This window comes from Papaver somniferum, unplaced genomic scaffold, assembly GCF_003573695.1.
Source record: "Papaver somniferum cultivar HN1 unplaced genomic scaffold, ASM357369v1 unplaced-scaffold_137, whole genome shotgun sequence".
Taxonomy (NCBI): Eukaryota; Viridiplantae; Streptophyta; class Magnoliopsida; order Ranunculales; family Papaveraceae; genus Papaver; species Papaver somniferum.
Window position 1 is genome coordinate 15914183 of NW_020622934.1, and position 13407 is coordinate 15927589.

At 35.8% G+C, this 13407-nt stretch overlaps 1 protein-coding gene across 1 annotated transcript; it reads left to right on the top strand.

Moving 5' to 3' along the window:
- Window positions 1-2256: 2256 nt before the first annotated feature.
- LOC113334905 (hydrophobic protein RCI2A) lies at window positions 2257-3015 on the top strand. The gene is made up of 2 exons (XM_026581131.1): window positions 2257-2491; window positions 2638-3015. Exons 1-2 carry the CDS (start codon window positions 2411-2413, stop codon window positions 2719-2721), a joined length of 165 nt encoding a protein of 54 aa, XP_026436916.1. The 5' UTR covers window positions 2257-2410; the 3' UTR covers window positions 2722-3015.
- Window positions 3016-13407: the final 10392 nt, after the last annotated feature.

Here is a 13407-nt window from a genome sequence, read left to right on the forward strand (position 1 = left end):
CAAAAGACCAAAAGTTTCTAAGCCCCTATAATAGGATTCTTAATCAGTCCACACTCTCTTTGGGTTCCCTGGAGTCTGCAGTTGTCTTAACAGCTAAATTCAAAGCTCTTTCGTTCTTTAATGTTTTAGTGAGACAAGGATAATGGCATAATACATGCAACTTCATTTATTAGTTAAGTACACACATCCAAACCAGCTGTCTTACTCTTAGCCACAAAATCTAAGATTGTATCCCCACCAAAAAACATAGTTTACTGGATAGTGGTGGTATGGAATTATGCATCCTCCGTGGTATGGATCACATTTAGTTAATGAGAGCTACAAAGTACAAATTCACTTACTTATGAAAAACTAAGCATCCAAATTCAAATCAGAATAAAGTGTCTGAGCTATCGAGCTCAACTCAAGTGAATCACTCAATCACAAAATAAACAAGAATTTAGAGAAATCCCAATTCCCAAGTCCTATTTCAGTAGTACAAGATTTTTCATAAAAATTTCAAAATAGTTACTAATAAAAGGGAAATCAAGACTCTAACCTTAATTTCGTCCTCTATGTGGAACAAACTAAACTCCTATGAAAAATTTCATCAATCAATTAACATGCATGTTAATTTCTCGTAGTGACAATTATATTACTCAACTGATTTCAAATAATTACTTCAAATACAAACGAAACCACCAAGCAATACAACATACTTCAGGAATAAAAAGAAAAACCCATTCAGATGATCAACTAAAAAAATGATAATTATGTGATTATTATGGACTTAGCTAAGATTGGACGTCAATTCATAACTTCTCCATCAGATTTGACGGAATCAGATTACTAGGATGTAAGCGAACCAACTGAGTAAAGGGTTTTAACCGAGACCTTGAAAGATGAACATGAATTCGAGAAGAGTAAGGTCTAGGGTTAGCACTGGGAAAGAATTGGGTTTCTGTGACTCTGTGTTCGATTTGAGGAAGAATAAGAAAGATGAAAAGGCCAGTTTCCATTATACCCCTAATATGTTTTAAAATAACAAAAAAATAGGCAGAAGGAAAAAGCAATACAAGGATTATTTTGTCTTTTCATTATTAGACGGATAGGCAGGTAGAGTAGGATAATTTCGATCATTACCCGTCACCCTACCCATTTAACGGTGGGTAAGAAATATCTAATCATCACCCTACCCGTCAAATAGTGGGAAGGGTAGGATACGGTTAAAACACTGACGGGTAAGGTAGGATTGACGGGTATGGGTAGGGTACGAGCACCCCCTAGCCATGATATATACTTACACTCAATGCGGATAGCAATGGCTTTATCGTCGACCTTAATCACTAGATATAGGACCAGGAGCAGTTTTGACGAATAATTGATGGATATTTCTACGCTAAGAGCAACTGCAGTGGTGCGAGTATAACCAAAGATCAAAGACCAAAAAAAATGATTAAATTTGAGTTTACTCTGTACTGTGACGTTAGGGGTAGAAGATTAAATTTGGTCGAGCGTAAAATTAATCACCGCACGAAATCGGGCGTAAATTTGGTGTACGCTTGAATGGGGCGTAAAATTGGTTTACACCCGAAATTTGAATGGGGCGGATGGTTTGGTGTACGCCCCATTGAGTAAGTGAACGGGCGGATGGTTGGGTGTACGCCTGATGAGATTTCATTTTGAATGGGGCGGATGGTTGGGTGTACGCCCCATTGAGTAAGTGAACGGGCGGATGGTTAAAGTCACGCCTGATGATAAACGTAACTTTGGTATACGCCCAGCAACAAGCGTACTTTAAATTTACGCCCAACTATATTAGGATTTGGGATTTGGTCGCGACCAAATATGGTCTGGAATTTGATCTTTGGCTGGGATTTAATCTTTACTCTGTCCCACTGCGTTACGATCTCATCCCAAATTTTTGGTTATACTCGCCCACTGTGGATGCTCTAAGCAATTAAAGGCCAAGGACTCGTGTAAAGCATCCATAGGCCCTGTCATGAACATGAAGATGTCGGTATTTTATCTTATTTTGCCAAATTAAGAAGAAAAGAAGAAAGTAGTTACAGTACTGGTACTGGTTGGTGATGATATACAGCTAACAACAAAACCCAAATGGACCACGCAAACAATAATACAGTAATATCTTTTTTTAGATATATCAGAATTATTAGTCCTTTAATTGTAATTTATATCAAGCGTATAGTCACGTCACGTGATTTCATGCTTTGGAGTTTCAAATGATAGAGATAAAGTTGAGCGAGTGTCTATATAAACAAGTGTTTGCTGCTCTGTATCTCTTCACTTCTAACCTGATATCCAACATTCATCAAAGTCACTAGTCACTACTAGCTCTTCCACAGCTTCTTCTTCTCTCAATTTCTTCGTAGATAAAATTTTGTTCGAGTGGTAACTAAGATTTACAAACATGTCTACAGCAACTTTGGTAGAAATCATCTTGGCAATTATCCTTCCTCCTCTTGGAGTTTTTCTCAGATTTGGTTGTCAGGTACTTCGTCTTTCTGCTACCTAGTTTCCTTTGCATATATCCTTCGTTTTCTCACTTGTTAATACGTTTGTTTTCGGAGTTGCGATTATATATGTTTTCATTTTCTTTTTAGAATTCCGACTAATTAACTAACTGTCTGTGTGCAGGTGGAATTCTGGATCTGCCTGGTTCTTACATTCCTCGGATACATTCCTGGCATCATCTATGCTATCTTTGTTCTCACGAAATGATGATGATGCTTCCCTCCGACACCGTCCAGTTGATTTGATTAGTTTTTCGGATGCAGCTCTGCAAAAAGAATAAAAAAAGAAAATTATCTGTGAATTAGTACTTATTAATTATTGTTCCCGGTGATCATATATCCATTTGGTCTTTGTACCTGCGTGTACGTGTGATGACTCTTTGTGTGTTAGTTAATCAGGTGTTCAATTTCTTTGTAATTATAAGAAGGGATGTTCATGTTTGTTCCCCATATTGGGTTTCTAATTTCAATAAACAGACTTCTAAATTATTTCACCTGTCCATATTTTGAGCCGATACAATACTCTGTGTAATGTTGTTCTAACCGATTGAAATTGCCAAAGATAATGCTACTTTAATTGAAGGCAGCACTAATTAAATGATTTTCCTTCAACGTTGTGGGTTAAGTATCCGATGCGAGAAATGATTATCTTGGAGATTTACTTTACATTACTATATACTATGTAGTAGAGACTATTGAGAGATGATAGGTATAGATATCTAAACGGACTTTGAGAAAACTTTTGATCATGAAAAGTGATTTTTGAAAGGAAAAGTTTTGATCATGTGAATTGAGACTATATAGATGAAATTCTCAAACACTTGGGGTTTGGGGAGAATAAGAGAAGACTGTGAGATGGTGTGTTGAGTATGTGAATGGAAGTGTTACATTGTTTCATTTGTAAAAAGAGGATGATACATGGTGATCCCATTTCATCTTTTCTTGTAGCTCTTATATGTATGACAAAGTAAGCTCAAACTCAAGGTATTCTTTCCCGTTTTCATGTGAAAGAAGATGGGTAATTTGTTGGTCAGTCATTGGCAATATGCAGATGACACTCATTTTTCTTGATCCTAATGGGGAACATGTAGAAATTTGAGACTCATTCTCGTGTCTTTTGTATTACTCACCGTATTAAATTAATTTTTCTAAGAGTTAGATATTCGTTGTTGAGTATGTAAGAAAAATATGCGGTTTCGGTTTTTCGAAAATCAAGTTCATGCGATAAACAAAAACATTAAAAAAGGAAAAAGATAGAAAAACTTATCGGATTGGTTGATCGAGACGAGGATACACAAAAATATTAGCAAAGGAAAGAGATAGAAAGAGGTACTCCTCTTTTCTTAAAAACAATTCATCCCCGCATACGCTGCTCACGGTTCTACGGATATCGTCTCCCAGAATACACGATTACGCCTTGTAGTAAGTAGCACTACAATACTACTCGGTCGGCGAATATTGACGATTACCGTGCTCTTAAATGACCATGACTCTTGACTTCAAAACTTGTTTTATACTTCTCAAAAACTTGTAAAAACCATACAAAACAAAACTAAGAGATGGGTTTATATAGAGTCAATAGTAACTTTACAAGGTGTTTTTTCACCAGTAGGTGACTCACCATTGCCAATGGTGACTCTCCATAACACCTATTCATGACTAGGTGTCTTAAGGTGAAAATGTTTAACCCAAACACGTCTCTTGGAATTTAAATCTTGAAAAGACAAATTTCACTCCCATAATAAATTTTGACTCAAATTTCCAACAGAGTATGACGGTGATCTTTCTAAATTTTCTTTAATTATAGTGTGTTACCACTGGTGTGCATTCCACTATTTATCTTGGGGTTACCACTTTGAAATATGGTGGAGTTTCTAAGTGGAATAAAGTGATTGAGAGATTCATTTCTAGGTTAGCTGGGTAAAAGAAATCTTTGATTGGTGGAAAAATTACTCTCAATAACAACTTTTTGCTAGTTCACTTTTTTACTATATGTTTCTTTATGAAGTTCTTATTACTGTTCTTAAGAAGCTTGAAAGAATTATGAGTGATTACTTGGAATGATAATATGGGTGGTAAGAAATTGCATCTGGTTAAACGAAGTGCCCTTATAGGAGGAAAAAATTTAAGAGTTTGGGTACTAAAAATTTGAAGAAAATAACTTGCTTATGAAATGGTCCGTAAGGTTTGCAATTGAAGACGTTTATTTAAAGTGATAAAGTACCCCCGTTTTTTTATATCCATAAAATTAATTTCCCCGTTTTTTTCAAACTTGTTAAAATGCCCTTACCGTCTACTTTCACCATTTGGGCACACGTAGTTGAGTCAATGGTCGTTTACCTAGTCAAAAAACGGGTCAAATTACCATAAACCCATCACTTATCTTAAAAGAGTGAAAACATCGTTTTCACCGACACTCTTTCTTCCTCTCCTCTTTGTTCCTCTCTTCTGTTTCAGCCAAGAGAAAATTTTTTCCGATTCAATTGAATCGATAGATGTTTCTGGTTTGATTGATCAGTTTATTGAAGATTAAAGTGAATGATTTCATCGATTAACCAGATGAAGGAATAGGGATATGATGGAACAATATTTAGAGATTCAGGCGTAATCCGAGAAGAAATCAAAGAGGTTTCGAGCTGAACAACTATTGGAGATGATGGTGTTAATCGATTTGAAATTGATTTGGAGATTAAGGTTTCTCCTAAATGATTCCGGTGATTTTGAGTGTATGGGTTTCCTGGATCTGAAATTGAAGAAGAAATTAGGTTTTGTTGCAGGTAATTGAGTTGGGAGATGAAAGAAGAGAAATTGGTTGTTGCTTCTGGTGACAAGATGGAGAATGGCTATGATGCAGAAGATACAAAAATGGAGTGTGGCCTGAATATGTGTGATAATTTCTGTACAAAGTCAAGGAAGAAGAAGAAGAAGATGACGTTGTCACTGGTGATTCTGAGATGAATGGAGCTGAATGGGATTTGATTGAGCTCGAGATAGGACAAAAGTTGGAAACTGGTGGTCTGATGCCGCGGAAGAAATGGGGTTTGCTGGTAAGATTTTAGAAGAGGGGTTTTGAGATTTTACTGTCAAGAACAAGGATCTGGTAGTATTGAGATTTGCTGGTGGAAGTGAAGATGGAATTGTTTGAGGTGCAGTGACTTAAGCTATGGTGGGTGGTGCTTGTGAAAGCTGATTTGGCCTGGCAGGGTATGAGATGCAGCTGCAATGGGGGAGCTGTTAGTGCAATAGAAGTGGCTTGTATATTGGTGAAGGATATATGGTGTTACGGATGTTGCTCATGGTGGTATATTGCAGGTGACAGTGATATTGAGACCACTGTGGTGTTTTGAAGATGAAAATGATTGAACTGGGAAGAAGGGAAACTAGAGGGGTTGTTTGGTGGTGGACAAGACTGAGATAGATACTATGTTGGTGTTTGTGAGCTGAGATTGAAATGGCAGGGGTTGAACCAGGTATAGTTGAAGCAGCAGTTGGTGGTGATTTGTTAGTAGCTTCTGTAGGTGCTATAGAGAACAATACAAAGAGACTGACAAGAAGAAGAGCAGCTGAACAACAAGAATTGGTTTGAATTATGAAGATATGGCCTGGGCTAATTGAGATACCTGAAATAGATGTATGTTTAGGGACTTACATGGAAGTTTTTGATGTTGATCAGAGCAAGGAATGAAGGTTACAGTGAAGCCATGAACTTGGACAAGACTAGTATTGCAAGTGAGAACTCAGACTGGTATGATGTGCAGCTACAGGTGATGGCCATTGAATGAAACTGAGATATGAGGTACTGGGTTGTTACTGGCTCCGAGTATGGTGAATATAAGATGTTGCTGCTATGTGGTGTAATGAAGCTGGTGCAAATGGCTCCTGGTGGGCTGTCCAGTAAGCTGAAATTGTGAGAATTGCTACTGGAGTTGATTTGTAGCTGATATGGTAGTGCTGGTGAAGTGCAGAGGGCTGGTGGATGTGATATTGCATAAGATATTGCAGGTGATGCTGCAATGAAATTGGGTTGAGTTGAGTGGTGGAGTTGCAGCTGAAGTCACGGGAAGTATTGATGTTGTTAGTTATGCCACAAGAATCAGATGCGAAGTTGAAGCTGAGAACTGAAGGGACGGCAGTGAATGCAAGAAAGTGCAGTTGTTTTGGCATAGCTAGTTGGTGGAATGAAGTGAAGTTGCAATGCAGGAAGGTGGAATGAAGTGATGTTCAATGCAGGAAGGGAGAGCTAGATACTGAAATTGGGAAGATATGAAGCTGCTGGTCACTTGAACTACTCCTCCGACCACTTTGCTTGTCAAGTAGATTCAACTCTATTTAGCTCGAATGGCTTTTTAGACTTTTTTGCACTGCCACCTAAGCATTAACGGCTGTTAACTGTCATTTACCATTTTTTGAATAAAACGGTCAAGGCAGGGGTACTTTAACAAATTTGTAAAAAACGGGAGCATTTTTTTTGTGTAAAGTGAAAAGTAGGGATACTTTATCAACAGAAAAATATAAAAATACTGATGTTACTTGGCTTTTAAAAACTCCAAGACGCGCTTATGGTAGATCTGTCTTGAGAGAAATCATAAAGCATAATTATATCTTTCTTACCCACATTAAGTTCAAACGTAATAAGTGGTACAAAATGCAACTTTGGGAGGATAATTAGATTTATGATCTCACAGTCAAAGAATGTTATCCAGAACTTTTTCCCATGTAAAGAGCAAAAACAAAAAAAAAAAAAAAGCTTTAGTCGCTGACATTAGTGTTACAATGGATGATAGTGTCAATAGGGCTTTAGCTTGCCAAGAAGACTGACTATTGCTACAAATACTGAACTGGGTAATGCTTACTTCCGAGTTGGCTTCTTTTGGCTTTAACTATGATTTAGATGATGAACTTCCGGGAGCTTTGAGTGTAAAGCATAGATTCTCTACGGAATCTGTATATGACTCTTTTATTATTGAAGATAAAACTCATTATCTAATATAAGTATCGACCATTTTTTTTTACTTCTTTTGACTTATTGCATACGGGAGGTTCCTACAAGAGATCTGCTCAAGGAAATATGTTTTGATGCCGGTTTCTTATATTTTCTGCAATAAGCTTGGAACAAGCTATCACTTATTTCTGCATTGTAGTCTTCTAAGGATGTCTGATGTTCATTTTTAAACTAAACTAATTAGCTCCATGTATGTGAACATTTCAAATGTTATTCAAGCTTGGCATCTGGCTCAAAAAAACAATGATATTACCGATGTTTGGAAATTAACTCCTACTGTTATTCTTTAGTGTCTATAAAAAGATAAATGTAAGAGTTTTTTCATATAGAAATATAAGTTCGGTAAGTGTGGTGACGCAAACTACCTATTTGGTTTTGACTTAGTCTCTGGCTATAAAAGATTTTGAGTATATGAACTCATCTTCTTCTTTTAATCAATGATTCATTTCCTTTTCCAATTAAAAGGTAAAAAGTCCAAAGGGAGAAATACAATTCTTCCTTAATTTGTATATTGTATACTGGGATATAAGTTTTTTTTTTTTAAAATGAAACATTTGTTAAAAAAACCTTTCTCTTGTGACGAGAGAACCTAAAAAAACCATGACACCGTTTTCCCGGATGTGCTCACAGCTTCTCAAATCCTTCATTCCCTTCACCCCCTCTGTTGATTTATCATTTTTGATATTATTTTCCTCCTGTTTTAAGTTTAATTTCAAAAAATTGGGTTTGCTTGTTTTTCCTGATTTTAAGGTTTTGAATCATAGAGATGTTAGATATTCTTTGCTTACATAGAAAATATCTCATGTCTCTAAGATTCATACCACATTTTGTTAAAGTACCGCTCGATCGAACTTACAAATTTTGCTATATCAGGCTAACAAGAATTTCATCCACACAGAGAAAGTGTTTGCTTAAATATCAAGATATCTTATCTTGAATTCTTAACAACCCTAGTCTTGAAAGTTTATAAATAGAGAGACTCAAACAACCAGGATATTCAATCCCTTACATTTCTGTGTCATAGCTGTTTGCTAGAGTCGTCCTCTATGAACATAGATTTTCTCTGAAAAACATAATTAGGTGTACGACTTAAAGACTTCACTTAGGGGTTCGTGAATCCAGGTCCGACTATATTAACCTTGATAGTTCGGCGTATCATGATCTTTTTTTCTTCTTCTTCAGTTATCGAGGTTTAAGTAATCTCTTTCAGGAACTAGATAGATGGGCATCACAAAGTTCTTTTCTTCTCATACTTTGTGATTCCTCAAGATAGATATATGAAACTCTTATTTATTGATTGGTTTAAGATTGTTCTTGAGAGGTGGTTAATAATCCAGGTTTCTAGGATAAATGGGTAAGTGTTCCAAATTTGTGAGGATTGCTAGCTTTGTCTATTGCAAAGAGATTTCCAAGCTTTGATCTAGCGATCTAAAGGGAAATCAAATAGGTTTATCTGAAAATGCGGGGGGTCTAACAAACACACCCAACAATTCGTTTGGCAATCTGAGAGGAGTTACTCCAATACACTTTCTAGAGAATCAACTAGACAGTCAAACTCAATCTAGAATAAAGTATATCAAAGAGTTTAATATCTCTAACTCTTAATTCAATCTGCAATCAACAAATAAAAATCTGCGAGCCCGATTGAATATAAGAGGAATTACTTGAACGGTACCAAAGACCAATGTTCAAGTGTCAATCAATGTAAATCAACAACCAAAGGTTGGATATTGTAATTGATTGATCTTAACGCACAACCTGTGATATTTCAATTATATAAAAAAATATAATGCGGAAAAGAAATAACATAGACACCAGAATTTTGTTAACGAGGAAACCGCAAATGCAGAAAAACCCCGGGACCTAGTCCAGATTGAACACCACACTGTATTAAGCCGCTACATACACTAGCCTACTACCAATTAACTTCGGATTGGACTGTAGTTGAACCCTAATCAATCTCACACTGATTCAAGGTACAGTAGCGCTCCTTATGCCTCTGATCCCAGCAAGATACTACGCACTTGATCCCCTTAGTTGATCTCACCCACAACCAAGAGTTTCTACAACCCAAAGTCGAAGACTTGATAGACAAATCTGAAAATGCGAGGGAACAACAACCACACCCAATATTTCGATTAGCAATATGTATGGACTAACTCTAATATACTTTCAAGAGAATCAACTAGACTCAATCTTAGTAAATTATATCAAAGAGTTAAATCTCTCTTTCTCGGTTCAATACTTACTCAAGAAAATAGAAATTTGCGAGTCTAATTATATACAAGAAAAATCAATTGAGCGGTACCAAAGACCAATGTTCAAGTATCAATCAATCTCAATCAATAACCAAATTTTGGATTTCCCAATTGATTGATTCAAACGCACAACCTGTGATATTTCAATTATATAACAAAATATAATACGGAAAAGAAATAACACAGACACCAGAAGTTTTGTTAATGAGAAAACCGCAAATGTAGAAAAACCACGGGACCTAGTCCAGATTGAACACACATTGTATTAAGCCACTATAGACACTAGACTACTACAAACTAACTTCAGTCTGGATTGTAGTTGAACCCCAATTAATCTCACACTGATCCAAGGTACAATTATGCTCTTACGTCTATGATCCCAATAGGATGCTACGTACTTGATTCCCTTAGCTGATCTCACCCACAACTAAGAGATGTTACGACCCAAAGTCGAAAACTTTAATAAACAAATCTGTATCACACAGAAAAGTCTACGGTAAGAGATAAATCTGTCTCCCACAGAAATATCTACGAGTTTTGTTTCGTCTTTTGATAAATCAAGGTGAACATGAACCAATTGATAACCCGGACTTATATTACCGAAGAACAACCTAGTATTATCAATCACCATACAATAATCTTAATCGACGCAGCGAAAGTATATATTGTGGAATCACAAACGATAAGACGAAGATGTTTGTGATTACTTTTATATCTTGCCTATCGGAGATATCAATCTCAAGCCAATCGTTACGATTGTACTCAATACGATAGAAACAGCAAGATCAGATCACCCAACTACAAGAAAGTAGTATCGGTATGGCTTCACAATTCCAATGAAGTCTTCAAGTCGTTAACCTACAGAGTCTCGGTAGAAACCTAAGGTTAAAGGAGAACCGACTCTGGATTATACAACTAGTATCACACAAGAGGTGTGTGGATTAAGTTTCCCAGTTGCTAGAGTTCTCTCTTATATAGTCTTTCAAATCAGGGTTTACAATTAATGTTAGCTTAGTAACAAAGCATTCAATATTCACCATTAGATGAAAACCTGATTAGATTCAAGATAATATCTTTTAACTGTTAGATCAAAAACTTAGCTTGTTACACACAAATGAAATGCACGTTTTAGGTTTGTGTAACCGTACCCAAACATGTACATTTGTTGGTTCAACAATAGTTAACCAAATGGTTAGCCATATGAGCACTTTCATATCAACCATGTTCTTCTTCTTCACCATAACTAGTTCAAATGACTCAAATGAATTAGTTAGAGAGTTATTCAATTGCTTAGGCCTTATAGAAGTATACAAGACACAATCGAAGCAAAAGAGATTTGATTCACTCGAAGCGATTCATGAACTTTATAGCCACGGTTTGGAAACTTGCATTCCTTAGTTAATATAAGTATAAGTTCACGAATAATCGTTTTTAGAATATAACCAACCTAAGTAAGCGGACCAGGTACACGGATTTAAGAACCCAGAATAAGTTTGTAAATAGTTTACAAACTCCAGCAGATTTTCTCGAGAAGAGAACCTCCGACAGTACGCGGACTGGGTTCGCGGTCTCTGTTTCGCTTTCCTGAGCAGCAAAGTACACGGACTTTGGTTCAAGGAATAATGACTTATACATGTATGTGTTACCACACAATGCTTATATCCAACATTGGTTATATAGTCTAAACTTTCATTTCAATCATTGAAACATTCTTAGAGGATGTTATATAGTTGTTATTCACAAACTATTTTTCGTCAAAGCCATTTTCAAGTGATTGAAACATAACATGACTTTCGTAACTAGGTAAAGATGAACTTGGCCAAAGCGAAAGCTTACCAACACATATTTCGAGAAATAGATAAGCAAGATAAATTCAGCTCGAAATAGCAAATGTATATAATCAAAATCTCTATAGCAAAATGACTTTTGTCTCAAGATAGGAGATAGAGTAAATAAACTTTTGAGTGATAGATAAGTTCAAGTCTCCACATACCTTTTAGTCGATGAAGTTCCACCAGTTCCTTGATTAGTTCTTCGTCTTGTATGATGATCGCCTGGAGTTATTGCGCTCACTTTCTATCCTAGTCCGAGACTTAGCTATAGTAGACTATAAATCAAGACTTATAGTTTTGATCACTAACGTTGACAAACATGCTTAAGATAGCAACGCATGCGAGTTCGACCGAGCAGTGCTCTAACAATCTCCCCCTTTGCCAATTTTAGTGACAAAACTATCAATACATATGGAATACAAAAATAGATAAATAAACTTTTGTAGCTCTTGTTCCACATGCCTAATCTTCAACATTACTCGAAATCTTCGTCACTTCCAAGTACTCCAATAATTCCAAAGGTTGTAAGTTTAGCATTATCGTGTTGAAAATCCGTAGCTATAACAATGAGAAAACAAGAATTCTCAATCATTGTTATACGGTGTCATAGTATTATTATACAACATCAAAGTTCAATTGTATCACAACTTCGACAACAATACTATGGTGATATGTATCACTCCCCCTTAGTCAATACTCCATCTCACATGGAAACCACTCCCCCTTACATAATGATCCTAAAACCATATGTATTTGTAGTGTGAACTACACATTAATTCTCCCCCTTTTTGTCAATAGAATTGGAAAAGGTACGAAAACAGGATCCTAATGAAAATTTCCATAGATACATTTCATGACCAAAAGAAAGCACATATCAATTTATTTAGATGCAATCATAAAGCCGAAGCTAAATGCTGTCATCAAGGAGTTTATAAAGATACAACATAACTCCTATAATATTCCACAGCCGCACTCCCCATAAAGATTTGGAAATAAAGCACAAGTTCAATTAAGAACTCTCCCCCATAAAATGTCATTCCCGAAAGAAAAACAAGAGCGACCTTAATTTCATAAGAAAAGAAGGATTTATTTGGACATAAAAAATCACATACGAATATGAATTTGAATCCAAATATACTCAATTAAATTAACCTCAAGAAAACTCGTGATTAATTCAATCGGAATACACAACTAAATTACCACAAGAGTGTGATCAATTTAATTGGTCATGCTCAACATAAGTGAACTTACTGAGCCTCACAGTATATACATAAAATATGGATCAGGGAAGATCAATACTGCGGAATAGACAATGATTCATTCTATTTTCCATCACTATTTGCACAATGACATACAATAGACATAATCCTTGTAAAAAAAAGTTCATCCTGCCTTCCATCAATATTTGCATAATGACATAATAGGCTATAAACTTTTGTGATGTCAAAAGCTCATTCATTCTTTTATCAATACATGCATATCGACATTCGAAAGACTTAACTTTTGAAAAGGTATGGGACAATCATAGTTCACGGATGCAAACATACATATCCCATAACAAATTGCAATATATAAAACCATAAATATTAATACTGCAAAAATCATCTTCCAAACAATTTTTTTAGAATTTAAACAAATAAACCTAAAAACATGATGATGAAAACGTTGGACATAGCTATGTGTAATCACAATAATGGCTATTCCAAACTCTAGTTATTCTTCTAAAAAAACAAAAAAGAATATTTACTAGATGTTAAGACCTTTGAAGAATTCTTTATCGTCCCCGAACTCCTTGTCGTCAA